The following is a 21,710-nucleotide window of genomic DNA, read 5'->3' as shown; positions in this document are numbered from 1 at the left end:
CTGGCTGGCCCAAGTGGGCCTCGCGAGCCTCCTCCTTTTTAGCGGGTCAGGTCAGGCTGGCCCATATGCCAAAAAGAGGGGCCCAGGCCCAAGCCCAAGCACATTCATGATAGGGCCTATGGCCAGGTCTGGCCTAGTCGGGCCGTTTTTTTTTTTTTTGAAAAATAAATGATAAATACATTATCTATGTAGATTATTTATTAGGAATAAAAAAATAAAAGAAAAATTATACTAGAGTATTTTAGTTAAAATTAATGAAATGTTTTGTTTGGTTATGTTTCATGGTGGTATTTAAATTTAATTATGTATGACTTATGTTTTTTTAATTATGAACTTATAACAAAAAAAAGTATGCAATTATGTAAAATAAAATAAAATAAAATAAATTCAAAATGAATAATTTTATATATATGAAAATAAAACTTTCAATATTACAATATTAAATTAATTATATAACATTTATTGAATGAATAATTTTTATTTTAAAATAAAATAAAATATTACAAAAATTTATATTATTAAATAAAATATGTGTAAATTATTAATGATGATAGAGTAATTATACCAGTATAGGTCAAGTACATCCTAACTAAGTTGGCACCTACTAGTCTACCAATCATTTGCATTATACTTCACCTCAATAATCTAATACAAAAAAAAAAGAAATGAAATGAAATAGTAAAAAATAAATTGTTGAACAATCATCAGAGGAGACAGATATTTTAGTCGCGTTGCCCGAGGATATATTACCCAAATCATTTTGAATTTGTTTTTTTTCACTATAATGTTGTCTTCTTGTAAGCGCATGCATATGATCTCTAGATATCATCAGTGCCTCAACCATTTTGAGTGAAAGCCTGGTCCGATAATTGCTCAGCACCTGTCCATCTGAACTAAAAGTTGTTTCTGAAGTAACTATAGAAATAGAAACGATTAGTATATCACAGGCCATCTGTGAAACCACAAGGTACATAGTTTCATTTTGTTTTCACCATTCCAAAATGTCAAAATCATCGGAATCATCCACTAATGAGCTTTTCCAAATAACGTTGTAGTTCAAAACTACTTACACTTATATGTTGAGATATTCTTATATTTTTTATTGCTGAAGAAACACTTCATCTTCCGTCTCAAGATGAGACTACTAGTATAGTGTATGTAAGTGTATTTAGAGATGTAGTTACCCTGTATTCTTCAAATAATCTGTTGCATGTTTGCATATTAAGGGCAAACTGTGTTTGATCAATGAAAATATGTTCTAAAAATTTTTGTAAACCAATTTCTTTACACATATGATCAATTATTATATAAATTATGAGACAAATGATCAAAACAAATGGTAAAGTAGAAAGATATATATAAAAAAATAATTTTGTTGAAGTATCAAAAACTTTTAAAAAATCTTTATACAAGATTACTTGGCGCCAATTAAGTTTTGTGGGAGTTAGTACGCCTCCTATTGAGGTTGTTGCAAAAAATAAATCTATTACTTTTCTTTATTTACAAGCTATCTACATCTAAAATTAATTTTTTAAATGCCATATTTTCTCCTTAACAAATTTTTTTTATATTCCGAAATTCGATTAGCAGAAGATATAATAGTAATAACTGCATTTTTTATTACAAGTACTGTATCAACCCTCGTCACTGTTTACTGATTAACCACTGATTACCGTTAAACTGAACTGATTATGACTGATAAGTGAACTGAATAAGCTACTGAACTGACCGACTGAAATTGAAACTGAATTGACTGGGTATACCTGTTTAATTGTAATTCTATCTGTTTGATTATTTGATTATCTGTTCGTGCTTTTATGTTTATGTTTAAATTGCAAATTGAAGGCCTTATTGGCGGCCGAACCGGAAACCGATTAGTGTTTTATGATCATCGTAATTTACGTGATTTTATGGTACAATTATCTGAAAACTGGTTAGGTATGATTAAATTAGATTAAAATGAGTTAAATTGCATAGTTGGCCTTATTTACCATTTTGCCACTTAAGTGGCCCACTACTTGAACCTTTTTGATCTTCTCATACACTCAAACAAAACATTTTTCCCCCCCCATTTCTTGCACATAACCGACCATAAAGAGAGTGAGAGTGAGAAATTGAGTTCTAGATTGTGTTTTGTTTGGAAATTGAGAAATTGTAGAAGAGGTTGCATATTTGAGCTCCCTTCTTGGACTACAAGACCTAAGGTAGATCATTGACCCTCTTTATTGTGTATTTGAGTTTATTCTTGCATGATTAATGGGTCTTTAGTGATTTAAGGCATGAATTGGTTCAATAGTGTTGAATTGAAGCTTAATCTTTGCATGCATGGCTTACTCTTGCATTTTTGAGGTTGTTCTTCATGGATTTTTGCATGCATGTCCATGTTAATGCTTAGGACCATGTTTTCATCTTGTTTTTGGAACAATTGGCTCCTTAGAGCATCAAATTGAAGCTTTGAAATGGTTTTAATCCATGCATGTTTGCATGTTCTCCATATTCATGAAATTGGTTTCAAATTGAGTTTGTTTGAAACACCCTTGGGCTTTGATTTTGCAAATTGAGCTTTGAATCATGTTAAAGTATGAGTTTTTATGTGTTTTCTGGAAAATTGGCCCAAGAGGATCGAAATTTATGGTTTAAAACTTGGTTTTGAGCTTGAGGTTCAAATCTGGAGTTTCCAGAATTTGGACTCACGCTCGAGCGGGGTGACTGGCGCTCGAGCGTGGAAATCGTGCTCCTAGCATTTTGTTCTATTTTGAAGTCCGCTCGAGCGGAATAATTGACGCTTGAGCGGGACATTGTGTCTCATGCTCGAGCGGGTGTCGAGCGCCCAATCGAGCGTGATTTTCGCCTATTCAGCACTTTTGACTGTTTTGCAGAACGCTCGAGCGGGTAAGTCTACGCTCGAGCGGAAACCTTTGTCTGCATGTCCACTCGAGCGGAGTAACCTACGCTCGAACGTGACCCCTGTTTTCTGAAAAGTCTAAAAATGTTTTTTCAAGTGCATCTTTGCATCCTCGTCCCATTCTAGGCATTTTTAGGCCTAGTTTAAGACGTCTTATCGAGGATATAGATGTAGAACCACACCGAGGCATATTAGGGATTAAGTTATTATCTTTCCCAACTGGGTAGCTTAGTGTGTGTTCAATCTGTAACTGTGTAGGGTTGGCGACTGGGGACTCGTTCTAGCCTTACCGTAGCCCAGAACTCTGTGAGTAACAACTGTGTAAAGATATGTTCAAAATGAATATCTTCTGAACAATTGAACCGTACTGCTTTCTGAACTAATACTGTTAATTGAATGAATGTATGTCCTATATTCTGAACTGTATTGTTGCATCCTTAGCAACTACTGTTTACTGTTACTGCTACAGAGATCTCTGTCGGTTCCCTCGTTGGAACCACTACTTTTACTGACTGATGGCCATCATTTACTGCTCGGTCTTTTTAAGACCTACTGTTTACTGTACTGTTATGCTAATGGATGTACCACATATGACTGTATCGACTGAAATACTGATTTAATGAACTGTTTTCATTACTGTAAGGACATTCATTCTTAACCCCTTTACGCATTGTGTTATTCACTGGGCTTTAGCTCACTGTTCATATGTATATGTAGGTGTGCAGGCACCAGACCGCAGCTAGAAGTGTCGGGGTAAACTCCAATTTTGTCAAGCCAACCGTTGTGCCTCACTGCGAGGTTCCGAGCCTGTCAAGCTACGGCTTAGGGGTGTTTTTAAATTCCCCCTCTGTCTCTGTATCTGTCTTGTTCGACTGTATGGACTGTTACTGTACTATTTGATAGGGATTAGGTCCCTGAACTGATTGACCGTATATATGTACATACTGTTTTGTCTGACTGTATATATTTGAATGAAAAGTCTTTTTGGCATACAGACTGTCACAGCTCATTGGACATTGTTTATTTACTGTATTGGCTTCTGCCAGCCCCTGTACTCTGTATTACTGTATTACTATTAAGCAGGCCTTTGGTAATCTCGGATTACTGGCTGGTTACGGTGTTAAACCCATAGGGGCGGGTTTGGGTCGTGACAAGTACTGAAGTCTCGTATACATGCATAGCTTCTTTAACAATCAAATTTAAAATATGGGCACAACAACGGACATGAAATAAATCACCATCAACAAGTAATTGTAAAGTTGATTTTAAATGGGTTACAGTTTGATTATAATATACTGCATTATCTAAACTAATCCTAAATATTTTATTTTGTAAAGTCTACTCATATAATACATTTCTTATTTCTACACCAAGCGAATGACCAGTGTATGAAAGTTCAACTAATTTAAATTAATTTCCAATCATTATCAATAAAATGTGCAGTGATACATTGATAATTAAAACCATTATTTGGCCACAGATCAGATGTTAAACAAACTCTTCCATTCAAATTTTTAAATATGTCAAATAATCCACTTTTAACATCCTCAAATTTCTTTAAAATCCTATTTTTAGTAATATTTCTTGAAAAACTTTGATATTGCAGTGCAAAACTTTCGTGAATTATTTCGATAAAATTGAGACATTCACCAGTAGTAAAAGGTTGTTATTTTTTAATAATATAATCAATTGCAGAATTTTGTCCACGTATGTGATCATATGAAAATGTTTGCAAATTACCAGTTGATGAAGCCCCTAATTGCATTTGACTTCGAATATCAGGTTATTGACTTTATAAATGTTTGTTAGCATATCTTTTTAGATGACTAGTACCCCCTGTAGATGCAGCACTAAGTAAATGTGCACAATATTTTCATTTTGCTATAAAAGTAATTGTACTGTCAAGATTATTTATAGATATTTTTTCAAAATGTTTCCAAACACTATTACTTTTGCCCCCAGATGATGATCCAACTGTTGGAAGAGGGATATTAGAAGAAGAATCAACAGATTTATGTTGTGTAGTATATGTATCAACATCGACATAAACATTAGGAATATTAGGATCTATAATAATGTAAGTAAAACTAGGGGTGAGCAGCGGATATACCGATCTACCAAAACCAACCGAACCGAATCGATCCACCGCATTTTAGATGGATGCGTGATGACGAGTGGACGGTTGCAGATTGATTTTCTCTAATCCGCCAATCTGGCGGACAGATGGCGGATTTGAGATTCCTTTGGCCGCAAAAAAACCGCCAAACCGCGAGCACCCCTAGTAATTTATAAAACTTTGTGTTTTCAGTTTGTTGAAATATTCTGTTTGTGTTTTCAATTAAAAAAGAGTTTAAATATTCTGTTGAACAAAAAATTTTCAACTTGAATACCTTTTTTGAATTGAAAAAAAAAAGTATTATTTATCTATATTTTTTGGTTTTTAAATCTATCTCTAAAAATAATAAATAAAAAATATGATATATGTTGGTTGGTTTTTGTTTCAAAAAACAAATATAGATGTAACAATACAGAGACATACAATCTCTACTACTGCTCTATTTATAGTTTTGGTGGTTTTGAATTATTTTTATATTTAAGAACCACAGATTGTAATACTTTATGTGGAAGAGGCATGTTGTGATTGTAGTATGTGGATGAGACATGCAGTGATTGTGATATTCTAAAATTTCAAACTTTCTTGCTTTGGATAAGGTATGCAGTGATTGCATTTTTTTTTTAAGTCATTGACTGTAATACTTTCTTCTTTTTTTTTTGAGGAAATGCATAAGTTGAATTATGTTGAAAATTTATAAAATTTTAAACCGCTAAACCAATTCGCATCCATCTGCCAAACCACCAATCCGCTCAATCCACATCTGCCGGATTGGCGGACGAATGCGGATTGATTTTCTTCAATCCGCTAATCTGGCGAACGGATGACGGATTAGAGATTCCGTGACCGCAACCGACCCGCGCCCACCCCTAAGTAAAACAATCTATAAGAATTAATAATTAATTTAAATAATGTGTAAATACAATGAGTAAAAAATAATAATGAATATATGTACACAAATAATTAATGGAAAAAATGAGTAGCTAATAAATTTAATTAAACTAATTAATGTTACCGACTGGCGAATGCGATACAGAAATTAGCTTCTTTTGATAAAAGTTTCTTGTTGCACAATTTGCCACTTAGGGATGGTAGTTCAAAATTAATTGAGAGTTGAGAGAGATTGAGAGTTTAAGGGAGATTGAGAGAGTTTAAGAGAGAGAATTATTTGCGAAATTTATTTTGAAAAATAGGAATATTTACAGTAGTTTGAAAGGTTGAAGTAAATATATAAATTTAAAAAATATATATTATTTATTTATTATATTAAACGATAATATGGCCGTTAAATTTTTTTTTTTAAAGTGCCGACATTATTATTATTTTTCTCATTACAACTTAACTTGATGTGGCATAAAGAGTGATGTGACGCATGATGCAAAGGAAGGGCAGGGGGTAGGAAGGGGCAGCAGGTGCATGCAGACAATTTATTTATTTATTTTTTTGTTTTTGTTTTTGTTTTTGTTTTTTTCATTGCAAGTTGCAACTTGACATGAGACTCAGTAAAGAGGGATGTGACGCATGCAAGGGACAGGGGCAGGGGTAGGGGTATGTAGGTGGGCAGGGGCAGCAGTAGAGGTGTAGAATTCTAATTTTTTTTTATTCATTCATTGTAAGGAAATAACCTTTGTTTTGTTTTTATTTTGTTATAATTTTTTTTTTTTTGCAAGATCAAGCTTTTATTTTTATTATTTTTTAACCGTTTCAAGTTGCCTTTTATTTATTTTGTTTTGAAATTTAACCTTTGTTAGAGAGAGAGAAGGCTAGGTGGGCCAGGCCGGGCCGAGCTTCAAATGGAAGGCCCAGGGCCAAGGATGGGCTCGGGCCTAAACGGGTCAAAACGGGTCGGGGCCACCTCGGCCCTTGGGCGGTTTTGAACCGCCCATGAATTTCAGGCTATTTTTACACCCCTATCGAATGCCAGTGAACTTTGAATGGTACGTACCTCAAAGAAAAACCAAATTATAGGCCAAAAAAAAAAAAAAAAAATTTGTCACACTATAATCCCACGTTAGGTCTAATTTATCATGTATCAAAGTGAAATTGCATTCTATCTCTTTCAAATTCCACCAAAAAAAAAAAATAGAAAAAAAAAAAGTTCACATGAAAATCTCACGTAAGGTCTCTAATTTATGATCATTTATCATGCATTAAAGAGAAAATGTATTCTATCTCTTTCAAATTCTGTTGGAAATATATGTGTGTAATGGTTGTTTTAGAACCTTTGTAGTTCAGATTAAGGAACCAACGTTAAATGAAATATATCACCAGGACTTTTTTTTTTGGTAAACACACGTACAACCAAGACTTTAATAGGGTATCTCTAATGGTATATTAATTTTTTAATTAAATTTGAGTAAAAATTTAAGGAAAAGCTCTCTTTGATATCAAGTGCTTCAACGAAAGGTTTTGCGGCTTCATCAAACCATCGGTCGACTTAGTGGATATCCGGCTGGTCGACCGGCCAGTGCAAATTTTTCATAATTTTTTTTCTTGAGGTGGTCATCGGGGGTTCGACCGGGAGGACGATCAGGCGGTCGACCAACTAGTGTAATTTTTTCATAAACTTTTGCTTTGAGGTGATCATCCGGATGACATCCGGTGGTGAAAATCCAACAATAATAAACACTAATTTGATGAAAGACACATTGGTTCTCAGTTTGATGAAAGAAAAGTGAAATCCTAGATTTGATACCGATTTGATGAAACCGTTAGAGCTGAAAAAAGAACCATTTTTCATCAAATTTAAATTTGATACATAGTTGGAGATGGTCTTAGATGATTTGAGATAAGGTATTTAATAATTAGTTAAGGAGTTGGGGATGGGTCAAGTTCATTATCATGTTGTCTTATATATAATGAGATCTTTGTTGTCTGTCTAAAAATTTAATTTTAGGATTTGTTGAAGTAAGAATATTACTTGCAATGATCAGGATTCTAGTTTTGTTAATGGTTCTTACAAATTATTTGACGAAAGATATGTTATCTTATGCAAGGTGGTTTTGACATTTAAAACTAGATAACATAAAATAAACAAAGGTTACAAATTCATTGTCATTCATTTATGCTTCTCTTGTACCTTGTTTTGCAAAAATACAATATCTAAATCACCCTTTTTAACCGTGTAAACTATCATATAGCACATACACCTCGATACTTTTATCAGAATCATTAACTTCATTAGTTCAAAATTTTCCATAAACCTCTGCTACTAAGGGGTTGTTTGGGATGTGTAGAAAAATAGAGAGGTGATATGATTAAAATAAAAATAAAAAGTGTACTTATATAATACACCCCAAACAAAGCCTAAATCGCTGCATGAGTTTGGTTACAATTATTTTATGCTGTTAATTCAGTTTTCACAAGTGGCATTATCAGATGCAATGCAACTATCTAATGGGTTGTCTTGTTGATTAATCCAGAAAATGAAAAGATAAGACATGGTCATGTAGGGATATATATATATATATATACATATTCGACAATGCATTGATAGTCATTTTAATGCTAAACGGTCAACCCATAATGGACTAGACTGTGTAGAGCAGTAGCACATGGATCCACCTTTCAATTATATACACAATAAAATACCAAACACTAATCAATATTAATCAAAGGATGGAAAATTTTCATGATACATTTTATAATATTTGTGTGTCAATTTCCGACCACATTGCCAACTCAGTAATCAGCTGGAGAGTACTGGCAGAATAGATGACACCTGGCTGACCTGCAACAGAAAGGGAAGATTTCGGCGGTGGTTCGTCCACCCGGGGGCACTCCGACGATCAAGGCAGTATATCTCTCAAAGATAACAAATAGTGCTTAACTCACTATTCAGAATATAAATTGCATACCTTAGACCCATGGGGGTGCCTCCATTTTATAGCCAACACAATCCTAGTCCCAATAGAAGCCTAGCTCTAATGGACTTAGGATTACTGCTAATCTTGGACTCCTAGTAGATTTAGGATAAGCTCTCTAAGAGTCTCATCTTTACCCAAACTGAAGTCTTCTTCCATTCTAGGACTCTTGTCCCTTATCTGCTTATCTCGAATTTCGGTATTCTCGCAGATAACCTCGGCCTAACCGAGATTACCTCGGCACCATGACCAGGACACGTGGCACCTCGGCTAGCATTTCGGTGACACCTCGGCCACGTGTTGTCATTCAAAAATTATGTCCCCACAATATTATTTTCATGATCCCTAACATTGCACCTTTTTTTTTCTTTTTTTTTTAAAACTTAATACTCTTAAATAGTGTTATGATCACTGCAATGAAAGTGAATTGAAATAGAATGATAGTGCGTGATAATTTCATTTGTATAGCGATCCCAGTTTCTCTTCCTTTGATTGTTGTATTCCGGACTTAGGTTCCGTGGAGTTGGTGGTTGTATATCTTGTGTTATCCTTTAATTCCGTATATTTGAGTTTTAGGATGTATTGGGCGTGTTTCGAGCAGGTTGGTTGAGCTTTAGTCCCATTCCTTGTTGCCCAGATTTTTGGTGGTACGCTCGAGCGGGTCCCTTTGCGCTCGAGCGAAGTTTGATTTTTGGTTGTCCGCTGGAGCGAGCCTTATTGTGCTCGAGCGGGGTTTACACACTCTCAGCATTTTGTGCCTCTGCAAAACATTTGCAGGTGTATTTTTCACGCTCGAGCGGATTTCCTTACGCTCGAACGGGTAGCGCTCGAACGGGTAGTTCATTGTCTGTAAAAGTTCTAGAAGAGGGGAATCTACGCTCGAGCGGCTTTCCCTTTGCGCTCGAGCGGGTGTGTTTTGCAGTTGTTTCTTGGCGCTCGAGCGTGTTCAGTTTTTGTGTCTGACGCTCGAGCGTCCTATTCTCCGCTCGAGCGGGTCATACGTATATCAGATATCAGCTGGTTCTTTTTGGATCACTTTTTCACTTTCCTTCTCTCTCTTACTTTTCAAAAGGCCATTTTTGAGAGCTTCTCTCTCTAGAATCTACCTTCTCTCTAAGGGTTTGATCTAGTTAGAGTGATCTCCTACCCTTGAGCCTTTACAAAAAGTGTTGATCTTGGTGTAAGATATCTTTTGATCTGAAAATCTTGGGGTTTAGAGCACTTTGAGTTTTCATCATCTTCTTCATTGAGCTCCGAAATTTGAGGTAGGGATTCCTACTCATCTTTATGATCTTTAACCTAAATGTAGAGCTTTTGTATAAATGGTTTGGTTTGGGAAGTTAGGGTTTGTAATGTATTATATTGAAAAAGAGGAGTTTTGTCTTGTTGACTCATATATATATATATATATATATTTGGGGTCTTAAAAAGAGATTATTGATGTTGTTGGAGATATTTGGACTTTTGGGTCAATATTGAGTTTAAAGGGAAAAATGTCATATTTGGGTATATTTGGGTCATTAGTGTAATTAATGACATTTGTTATGAAATTGAGTTGGGGATAATGAAATTTGCTCATTATGAGATAGAATGGTGGAGTTGGATTTATAAATCGCTCACTTTTGAAAATGTCAATTATATATCTGTTGAGACATTTATTATCTGCTTAGAAATAACTGCTTTGGGCTATCGGTGGAGGATAGTCTTGATTGTTGTAGACATTGTATGATGATTAGGTGAATTGAAACTAATCAAGTTGTGTATTTGAATACATAGGTGCCGAATCCCGCGGATGAAATCTCCGTAAAATGGCCATTTGAATAAAATTATACATGGGTGCCGAATCCCGCGGACGCAATTTCCGTAAAATGGCAATCCGAATATATCTATACATGGGTGCCGAGTCCCACTGATGAAATGTCCGCAAAATGGCCATGAGAGAATGAAAATACATGGGTGCCGAATCCCGCAGACGCAATTTCCGTAAAATGGCAGTTTGTAGTATTGTTGGCATGAGATGTAGTCTTACTTCAGTTATTTGGCCAGGTTCTGAGCCATGTTTATAAGTTGAGTTTTGTTAAGTTAAACATTTATCAAGTGCTAATGTTTTAGTTATTGCTCATGTTATGTTTAGCATATCTCTACTGGGCGTTGGCTCACCCTATATGGGACATTATTTTCAGGTACAGGTAGTATGCCGCCTCCGAGGCCTTAGCTTGGATGGCAGTGGGAGTCGAAGACTCTTTTTGTTTTATTTTGTTGTAGTACATGTATATCAAGCCAAGGGCTTATTTTGTGTAGAGTTAGTACTCTCCTTTTGTAACCAAGTGTTGACTTGGAAAGTTGTAAGCCTATAGGGCATTTACTTTTATTGTCAACATGTAATACATTTTGTAAAGAATACTCTGATTTATGAAATTATGCTTTATTCTCTTTCGTCTAAACATGTCAAGAATATATGATAAATGGGTTTATTTTTGAGGGCGTCACAACTTGGTATCAGAGCGTACCGGGTTCGAATACTTTGGGTACGTGGGAAGTGGTTAGTACCACAATGGGTTCGTCTCGCTTGATAGAGACTTAGATGTAGTGTTATATGCTTATGTGATAACATGATTATGTGACTATATGGGTATGGGATTTAGTTTCTAGGATGTTGATTGGATCCTTGGGTTTCTGTGAGTCTTGTTGGAAAAGCACTTGATCAATGCTGTTTCTAATCGGAACTCTAGTAACGCTCGGGACTATCATTATCCGGAAATGAAATTCGTAAGTACTTATGTGATTATGTGCTTACGTGGAGTGAATTACAGTTGTCCATGCATTAGGACGCGAGTGTTTTAGCTTTGGCACATTTATGAATGTGCTAATGTTCTTCGTTACCTTTATTAGGATATCAGGACGAGGACGTGGTGGTAGGCGAGGCAGGCCTAGGAGGCAGGAAATGCCTATATCGGATGATATTTCGGCGCAGCAGGAAGGGGTTGGTCAGCCCAATGTGGCCGAGCCAGTAGGTCAGCAGGCTATGGGCGCCTTAGCCCGTGGGATACCCGATGCTTTGAGGGAATCTATAGGCATTCTCAGAGCTAAGGTTCTAGTTCAGGCCCAGGTTCAGGCCCCGGTTGTTGATGCAGGGCCTTCCTTTCAAAAGAGGGAGTTCTTCCGGTCTAATTCGGATGAGTTTGTTGGGGATCCAAAAGAGCCACTCAAGGCTGATGAGTGGTTAGAGCAGATGAGCAAGACATTTGAGATGGTTGGCATCGAGGACGGGTTATTAAAGGTGACCTTGGCATCTTTCCAGCCTAAGGAGGATGCGGGTCAATGGTGGAAGTTCACGAGGGGCCGTATTGGTGGCACCTGGAAGGCTTTTGTTGATGCGTTCCAGGAGAAGTACTTAGCCCCAACTATCAGGGAAAAGCTGGGGGACTAGTTTTGTCAACTTAAGCAGCTAGGCTTGTCAGTGGCCGAGTTTGAGGTCGCCTTTACCCGTTTGTCCAGGTTTGCACCCGAGCTCGTGGCGTCGGAGGAACGCCGTTGTATTGAGTTCGAGAGGAAGTTGAGGCATAGCCTCAAGATGAGGGTTGCGGGATCCATGATCCGGGAGTATGGGCGTCTTGTGGATGCCACGACCCATATGGAGTCTATGAAGGAGGAGGAGGAGAGGATGAGGGGCTCCAAGAGGAGTCAAGAAGGCCAGGGGGATGGTAGGAGGCAAAGGGGTTCTAACCCTCAGCAGTCCCAGAGTGCTTTAGCGAGATCCACCTTTCCAGTGCTGAGTTCAGGTTCTGGGAGAGGTAGCTAGGGGGACTTCACCTGTTTCAAATGTGGTCAGTTGGGCCACAAGTCTCCAGCTTGCCCGCAGAGGGGAGGAGGTCAGGGAGCAGCTTCATCTTCAACTCGACCTCAGAGTCAGAGTCAGAGTCAGAGTCAGAGTCAGGGTAGAGGCCGGTCATCCTCTTGTTATCAGTGTGGTCAGGCAGGACACCTGAAGAGGTTCTACCCACAGTTGGGTGGTACACTCAGTGCGTCTGGTTTGAAACAGACGCAGAGTTCGCAGCCAGCACAGTCTGTTCAGGCCTCGAGGGCCAATCAGGGGGCTTTATCGTCTCAGTCTGTGCATCAGTCCTTTACTCCGAGAGGTTAGTAGGTACATCAGGGGCCTACAGGGCGCGTGTATGCTGTTACCGCGCAGGATCTTGTATCGGCTCTATCTGTTGTGAGAGGTACCTTTTTGTTTTGCAACTCGGTTGCCAATGTGTTGATTGATACGGGTGCATCTCATTCATTTATATCTGCTGCATTCGCATCTATTTTGTGATTGGAGTTGGCACAGTTAGCATCTCCTATTCGTGTTATATCGCCTGTTGGGGGCGAATTGATTTTGAAACACGGATGTAGAGGTTGTGATATAGAGGTCGTCGACCGCCGACTTCCATTTCCGTTTGTAGTTATGCCCATGTCGGGTTTTGATGTTATTTTGGGTATGGATTGGTTATCGTCATACCAGGCAGTTATTGATTGTTACCGCCAGAGGGTCACAGTTTGTACCGTGAGCGGGGAGTGTTTCCATTTCTTGGGGGATCGGGTTGGTAATGTGTTGCCACCGGTGTATGATCCGCGAGGGCGGAGTGAGCTTAGTGGTCTTCTCGCTAGCCTTATGAGTAGTGAGTGTGATGAGACCGGGGTCGAGTTACCGAGAGTGGTTTGCGAGTATTCGGATGTTTCTTCCGAGGATCTTGTTAGTTTGCCACCACATCGAGAGATAGAGTTCACTATTGATTTAGTGCCGAGCACAGCGCCGATTTCTATGGCACCTTACTGTTTTTCCCCAGCCGAGTTGAGTGAGTTGAAGGTTCAACTCCAGGAGTTGCTAGATAAGGGTTTTGTTCACCCTAGTGTTTCACTGTGGGGAGCACCGGCCCTCTTTGCTAAAAAAAAAGATAGTGCCTTGAGACTTTGTATCGACTACCGGAAGTTAAATCGGGCTATGGTTAAGAATAAGTACCCTATGCCCCGTATAGATGACTTGTTTGACCAATTGAAAGGGTCCCGTTGTTTCTCCAAGATAGACTTGAGATCGAGTTACCATCAGTTGAGGGTCAGGGAGGAGGATATTCCGAAAATGGCATTCTGTACGCGGAATGGCCACTATGAGTTTCTGGTGATGCCTTTCGGGCTCACCAATGCACCGGCAGTGTTTATGGATTTGATGAACCAGATATTTCGGGAATTCTTAGATCGCTTTGTAGTCGTTTTCGTAGACGACATTCTGATTTATTCGCCTTCGGAGGAGGAGCACGACGAACACTTGAGAGTGGTGCTCGAGTTGCTTAGAGCCCATAGGCTGTATGCCAAATTTGGGAAGTGTGAGTTCTGGCTAGGAGAGGTCAAGTTCTTAGGCCATGTGGTTTCCGGGGAAGGGGTGTCTGTTGATACATCCAAGATTGAGGCAGTGCAAGATTGGGTACAGCCTAAGAGCGTTTTTGAGATCTGTAGTTTTCTGGAATTAGTTGGGTATTACCGCCGGTTTGTGAAAGATTTATCTAGACTAGCTTCGCCGTTGACTAGATTGACGCGGAAAGGAGTCAAATTTGTATGGAGTGAGACTTGTGAAAAGTCATTCCAAGAGTTGAAAGTTAGATTGACCACCGCTCCGGTGTTGATTATTCTGGAGAGAGGTTTGGGTTATGTGGTTTATTGTGATGCCTCACGAGAGGGATTGGGTTGTGCCTTGATGCAAGAAGGGAAAGTGGTAGCTTATGGCTCACGTCAGTTGAAGATTCACGAGAGGAATTACCCTACTCACGACCTAGAACTAGCAGCAGTAATTTTTGCCTTGAAGATTTGGAGGCACTACCTGTATGGTGAGAAATTCGAGGTGTTCTCGGATCATAAGAGTTTGAAGTACCTGTTTACATAGAGGGACTTGAATTTGAGGCAGAGGAGGTGGATGGAGTTCATTGAGGACTATGACTTTGAGTTGCACTATCACCCGGGAAAGGCCAATGTTGTGGCTGATGCCCTTAGTAGGAAATCCATTAGTGATGTTGCTTGTATAGCCATCCAGGAGTGGGATATGTTAGGTGAACTTGGTGAGTTTGATTTGCTTCTAGGCGAATCCATTGAGGCTGCGGCCTTGTTTTCTGTTGTTGCACAGCCTACACTTGTGACTCGAGTGTTAGAGGCACAGAGAGGTGACCTTGAAGTAGAATCCCTCCGAGAGAAGATCTCTAGTGGGAAGGCTGAGAAGGGTTTGACTGTGTATCCCGACCTGAGTGTAAGATTTCGTGACCGTCTGTTTATGCCGAAGTCTTGCCGAGAAGAAGTACTCCGAGAGTTTCATCATTCACGCCTTGCGGTACATTCGGGAGGCACCAAGATGTATCGTGATCTAGGTCGTTAGTTTTGGTGGCGGGGTATGAAGAAGGATGTGGCAGTTTTCGTGTCTAAGTGCCTTACTTGTCAGCAAGTGAAGGCCGAGCATCAGAGGCCAGCGGGTTTGTTGCAACCCTTGCCTATTGCCGAGTGGAAGTGGGAGCATGTTACTATGGACTTCGTTGTAGGCCTTCCGAGGACTCAGTGGGATAGTGATGCCATTTGGGTGGTTGTAGACCGGTTGACTAAGTCAGCGTACTTTATTCCTATGCGCGTGAGAGATTCGGTAGATCATCTTGCCGACTTGTATATTCGGGACATAGTGAGGTTGCACGGAGTTCCAGTGTCGATCGTCTCTGATAGAGATCCTCGTTTTACTGCTAGGTTGTGGCAGAGTTTGCAGAGTGCCTTGGGCACTAAACTGACCTTTAGCACAACTTACCATCCTCAGACTGACGGACAGTCCGAGCGTACTATTCAGATCTTTAAGGATATGCTTCGGGGTTGTGTCATTGACTTTAGTGGGATGTGGGAGAGGCATTTGCCCTTGGTGGAGTTTGCCTACAACAACAACTTTCAGTCTAGTATCAGTATGGCGCCGTTTGAGGGCTTGTATGGCCGACCGTGTAGGTCTCCGGTTTGTTGGGCCGAGGTGGGTGATGCGCCTTTGTTGGGCCCGGAGTCGGTGAGGGAAATGACGAAGAAAGTTGAGCTTATTCGTAAGAGGCTTGTTACAGCCCAGAGTCGCCAAAAGAGTTATGCCGACCGTAGGAGGAGGCCATTGGCATTTGAGATGGGTGATCATGTTTTTCTGAAAATATCACCTAGGCGAGGTTTGATGAGGTTTGGGAAGAGTGGGAAGTTGTCCCCTCGATTTATTGGTCCCTTTGATATCCTTGAGAGGATTGGGGAGATTACTTACCGTTTAGCTTTGCCGCCGCAGTTGTTCGGAGTGCATAACGTATTTCATGTTAGTATGCTTCGGAAGTACGAGCCGGATCCATCGCACGTGTTGGATTGGACCGACTTAGAGGTAGATGAGGATGCCTCGTATGAGAAGAGACCGGTACGGGTCTTGCGAGGCAAGACCATTCCCTTGGTAAAGGTTTTGTGGAAACATCACGGAGTGGAGGAAGCCACTTGGGAACGTGAGGCGGATGTCCGTGAGAAATATTCGGACTAGTTTGTAAATGTTTAACCATGTATTGGGATTTTGTAATATTGATAAACTTTAAGAGCATTAAATATGTCTTAAGTTGTAAAACATTGTGAATGTTTTGGTTTATGGGAATATTGTAGAACTTGCCTTGTAATGAAAGTTGATTTTAACATTGCATATGTTAACTCTGTTTTAGAAATGCAAATATAATTTTAGCATTGAATTTGTTCTGTGATGCATGTTGATAATGCATGTTGGAGATTATGTTGGAAGTTTGCCTCTTGAATAGAGATGGAATGATCGGTAATGGGTCAAGCTGTTGAATTTTATATTGTAATAATGTTGGTGATTGAGAAAACTTGTATTTAATTTCGGGGACGAAATTCTTTAAGGGGGGGAGGTTATAGCGATCCCGGTTTCTCTTCCTTTGATTGTTGTATTCCGGACTTAGGTTCCGTGGAGTTGGTGGTTGTATATCTTGTGTTATCCTTTAATTCCGTGTGTTTGAGTTTTAGAATGTATTGGGCGTGTTTCGAGCAGGTTGGTTGAGCTTTAGTCCTATTCCTTGTTGCCTAGATTTTTGGTGGTACGCTCGAGCGGGTCCCTCTGCGCTCAAGCGGAGTTTGATTTTTGGTTGTCCGATCGAGCGGGCCTTATTGCGCTCGAGCGGGGTTTACACACTCTCAGCATTTCGTGCCTCTGCAAAACTTCTACAGGTGTGTTTTTCACGCTCGAGCGGATTTCCTTACTGCTCAAGCGGGTAGCGCTCGAGCAGGTGTATTAGCGCTCGAGCGGGTAGCTCATTGTCTGTAAAAGTTCTGGAAGGGGGGAATCTACGCTCGAGCGGCTTTCCCTTTGCACTCGAGCGGGTGTGTTTTGCAATTGTTTCTTGGCGCTCGAGCGGGAATCTTTGCGCTCGAGCGTGTTCAGTTTTTGTGTCTGACGCTCGAGCGTCCTATTCTCCGCTCGAGCGGGTCATACGTATATCAGATATCAGCTGGTTCTTTTTAGATCACTTTTTCACTTTCCTTCTCTCTCTTACTTTTCAAAAGGCCATTTTTGAGAGCTCCTCTCTCTAGAATCTACCTTCTCTCTAGGGTTTGATATAGTTAGAGTGATCTCCTACCCTTGAGCCTTTACAAAAAGTGTTGATCTTGGTGTGAGCTATCTTTTGATTCGAAAATCATGGGATTTAGAGCACTTTGAGTTTTCATCATCTTCTTCGTTGAGCTCCGAAATTTGAGGTAGGGATTCCTACTCATCTTTATGATCTTTAACCTAAATGTAGAGCTTTTGTATAAATGGTTTGGTTTGGGAAGTTAGGGTTTGTAATGTATTATATTGAAAAAGAGGGGCTTTGTCTTGTTGACTCATATATATATATTTGGGGTCTTAAAAAGAGATTATTGATGTTGTTGGAGATGTTTGGACCTTTGGGTCAATATTGAGTTTAAAGGGAAAAGTGCCATATTTGGGTATATTTGGGTCATTAGTGTAATTAATGACATTTGTTATGAAATTGAGTTGGGGATAATGAAATTTGCTCATTATGAGATAGAATGGTAGAGTTGAATTTATAAATCGCTCACTTTTGAAAATGTCAATTATATATCTGTTCAGGCATTTATTATCTGTTTAAAAATAACTGCTTTGGGCTATCGGTGAATGATAGTCTTAATTGTTGTAGACATTGCATGATGATTAGGTGAATTGAAACTAATCAAGTTGTGTATTTGAATACATGGGTGCCGAATCCCACGGATGAAATCTCCGTAAAATGACCATTTGAATAAAATTGTACATGGGTACCGAATCCCACAGACGCAATTTTCGTAAAATGGCAATCCGAATATATCTATACATGGGTGCCGAGTCCCGCGGATGAAATGTCTGCAAAATGGCCTTGAGAGAATGAAAATACATGGGTGCCGAATCCCGCGGACGCAATTTCCGTAAAATGGCAGTTTGTAGTATTGTTGGCATGAGATGTAGTCTTACTTCAGTTATTTGGCCAGGTTCTGAGCCATGTTTATAAGTTGAGTTTTATTAAGTTAAACATTTATCAAGTGCTAATGTTTTAATTATTGCTCATGTTATGTTTAACATATCTCTACTGGGCGTTGTCTCACCCTATATGGGACATTATTTTCAAGTACAAGTAGTATGCTGCCTCCGAGGCCTTAGCTTGGATGGCAGTGGGAGTCGAAGACTCTTTTTGTTTTATTTTGTTGTAGTACATGTATATCAAGCCAATGGCTTATTCTGTGTAGAGTTAGTACTCTACTTTTGTAACCAAGTGTTGACTTTAAAAGTTATAAGCCTATAGGGCATTTACTTTTGTTGTCAACATGTAATACATTTTGTATAGGATACTCTGATTTATGAAATTATGCTTTATTCTCTTTCATCTAAACATGTCAAGAATATATGATAAATGAGTTTACTTTTGAGGGCGTCACAATTTGCATCATATTTTCTATTTTTTTAATGAATCAAACATAAGAATTAATATTTTGATACCAAACAATACAGTAAAAATAAATAGAAGGCAAAGAGGCCATGGATGGCAGATAAAATTTCGCACACAATCCCAGCAACACTGAAATTCAATAGAACCGTCATTCTAAAATGAGTTGATGCATAACAAATATATATATAGTAATGTGGGTAAGATTACAGGGTGTAGAGTATACTACATGTTTAGGTTCTAGAATTTTTTACCATTAGGAACAATCCCTTCATTGCCTGCTAAGATCAAGTACTTGTCCCTTCTTGTAAGCCTAGTGCATTCAAACCCCAATGCCTTACCAAGCTCACTCTGTACAAGATTGGCCACCGCAAACCTTGATTTATCACATGTGGTTGCCCCACGGACTTTATCAAGGAACCTAATGGTGTAACTAGGTGATGGGTTCATGAGAAAGAAAAGTGGGTCCAGACACTTGAGCCCACTCGCAGTTGTGCCATAGAACATGCTCACCTGTGCGTCCATTGCCACAGGGACTATCTCATCACTCATCTCTGTAAACAATGGGCTGAACCTCAGTAAATATGGTTCCCTACAAGTGGTCCCTTCAGGGCAAACAATCATGTCCCCTTGATTCAACAGCTTCTCCATCATTTTAGCATCTTGATATCTGTCCCTTGTTAATCGGATGGTCCTGATCGGTGCCAACAGCTCGGACATTCTACTGAGGCTGTATGTTACTGCAGTGACGGGCTTCTTAATACCAAAAGAGAAGTATAAAGGGTCCAGTAAAGTTCTGTGGTTACAGACATATAGTTGGCCTTTGGCTTTGGGTTTATTACTATTGTCTAGCTCTGGCTTTGAAACTGATGAGTGGTTGTGGAAGTTGTTGGGATTTATAACCTTGAGTCGCAGACCAGTGAAGGCTAAGATAGGGATGAGCATATTGTAGGGCATTGATAAAGCGATAATGGCCCTAATGAGGGCTAGGGTAAACCCAAATGGGACCCACATAAACATGAATAGAGTGGCCAGAGGGGTAGGTCTGAATGCCAACCTACCATCATGAAAGATAAGAGGGTTGGGGTATCTGTCTCTGGGTAGATGATGGCAGTTCCTCCTGTCTGCTTTACTCACCAAGTAAATCTCCTGTTGCAACAATTCCCAAGTAGAGACCATTAGGGCAATGAATACTCATATATAAACAAACAATGCATACTAGAATTATGTGTTGAGTCGTGAGTTTATCCCTTTATAATTTAGAACTTATTGAGATCTATTTTATTTATAAAAAAAAATCTAATGTCATGTCTGATGGGTGATTTTGGAAATTTTCCTTTTTTAAAGAATAGCATTTTTTTGAGTGGGATTAATATTTGTCTATACGTGCAGAAAGAAAGAGGGGTAGGCAAGGATGTTGCACCGTGTGTGGCGTTTGTTGAAAACTGATCTCACATCACAGGTGTGATATTGGTTGTGACAGTACCTCTTATGACATCAAATAATTTTACGAGTTTGATGAGATCAAAAAAAAGACCGACCTTGCAATAAGAGAACAAGTGATGATCAACAGATTTGGTGAAGCCACTAATTCCAATGATGTTGCTAGCTATCTGCTTCTGCTCATCTTCAAATATCTCATCAAGAACAATCTTCTTTTTGTCTTCCATGAGTCCCACAAAGTACCCACAACACACTTTGAGGTCTCTCCCAACCACAAACTCAACCTCCAAGTAATCCCTCAAGAAACACTCCACCATTACCTGAGGCAAATCACTCACACCCACTCTCACCCCACCTGATCTCCTCAACACCTCAAAGCTTTCCAACCCAACATCCTCTAGAAAGAACTTAGGCAAAACAGCTCTTCCAGCTGTAAAGCTCTCTTTCTTGATCCCAAAAAAGCAAACCATGACCATAATCTTCAAACCCATCTCATGACCAACAAAACAAACAAATGGGTACAAAATAAACAGAACAAAGGCCCTCAATATGCTTCCAGCTTCAAATGCCACTAACATGAAGTAGGGAAACAAAGATGGGGACTTTAAAAGAGCTCCCTCGACATTAAAGATCAAAGTCTGGTCCAAAAGGTCTGATCTTTGAGCAAGAGAAGGGTACCTTTGGAATTTGGATTGTGAAGAATTGGCATTACTGAAGCTTCTGTGGAGACCTTTTGGTTTTCTGAAATGTTTTAGGAGAAGACGAGAGAAGAGGAGAACAAGAGACTTGAAAAGAAAGGACTTGGAAAGCATTCTAATTTGCTTGGAATCAGAATTCCACACGTTGTTGTTGTAGTTTGAGGTGTGTGTGATTGATTGCCTCGCAAATGGAATGCTCTATTTATGCTAATCGGATATGGAAATGTCCTAACTCTTTCTTCTTATTACGAAAGTGGCAAATTGTAGCTAGGGTTCCACCGAATTGGGGGTATGGTCTGTGGACAAATAAGCCCTTTTCCGTGCACCTAACATTTACAAAGGAGTAAGTAGGATGTTAATGGCAGTCCTTTTCACTTCTGTATTCAGCAATGGTACAAAGTTTCAGAATTTAGAAATGGAAAATTTTAAGCACTTTACATATCTCAATTAAAAATTATTATATTTCATTTTATTAATCTTTTGATTTATTTCAGCCTCAATATTTTTTTAATATTATGTTAAATGGGATAAAAACTAACATATGAACTGTTCGTACCAATTTTATAATTAAAATATTCATTCAAGAGATAATTTATTTACATAACAAGATATGTATATAAAATTTTCTCATATGTAGGGATGGCAATATAAACTCGGCCCGACGGGGACCCGGAACGCCCTGCCCCG

The 21,710-nt window shown here is 39.1% G+C and overlaps 1 protein-coding gene across 1 annotated transcript; it reads right to left on the bottom strand.

Annotated features, from left to right (window-relative positions):
• Positions 1 to 18,991: 18,991 nt before the first annotated feature.
• Positions 18,992 to 21,331, bottom strand: GPAT3 (glycerol-3-phosphate acyltransferase 3). The gene is made up of 2 exons (XM_028217219.2): positions 20,424 to 21,331; positions 18,992 to 20,031 (listed from the first exon to the last, which is right to left on the bottom strand). The coding sequence occupies exons 1-2, from the start codon at positions 21,135 to 21,137 to the stop codon at positions 19,123 to 19,125; spliced, it is 1,623 nt and encodes a 540-aa protein (XP_028073020.2). The 5' UTR covers positions 21,138 to 21,331; the 3' UTR covers positions 18,992 to 19,122.
• Positions 21,332 to 21,710: the final 379 nt, after the last annotated feature.

This window comes from Camellia sinensis, chromosome 14 (genome assembly GCF_055761805.1).
Source record: "Camellia sinensis isolate YWXY chromosome 14, ASM5576180v1, whole genome shotgun sequence".
In the NCBI taxonomy this organism is placed as follows: Eukaryota; Viridiplantae; Streptophyta; class Magnoliopsida; order Ericales; family Theaceae; genus Camellia; species Camellia sinensis.
The sequence above is the reverse complement of the archived record's forward strand: the minus strand, read 5'-3'. Positions and strand labels throughout refer to the sequence as shown.

Excerpts from the sequence above, each read along its gene's own strand:
- GPAT3 (XM_028217219.2), bottom strand. The coding sequence starts at position 21,137 with ATGCTTTCCAAGTCCTTTCTTTTCAAGTCTCTTGTTCTCCTCTTCTCT. Across the intron at positions 20,032-20,423 it reads ACTTGTTCTCTTATTGCAAG|GAGATTTACTTGGTGAGTAA; the intron begins GTCGGTCTTTTT and ends TTGTTGCAACAG.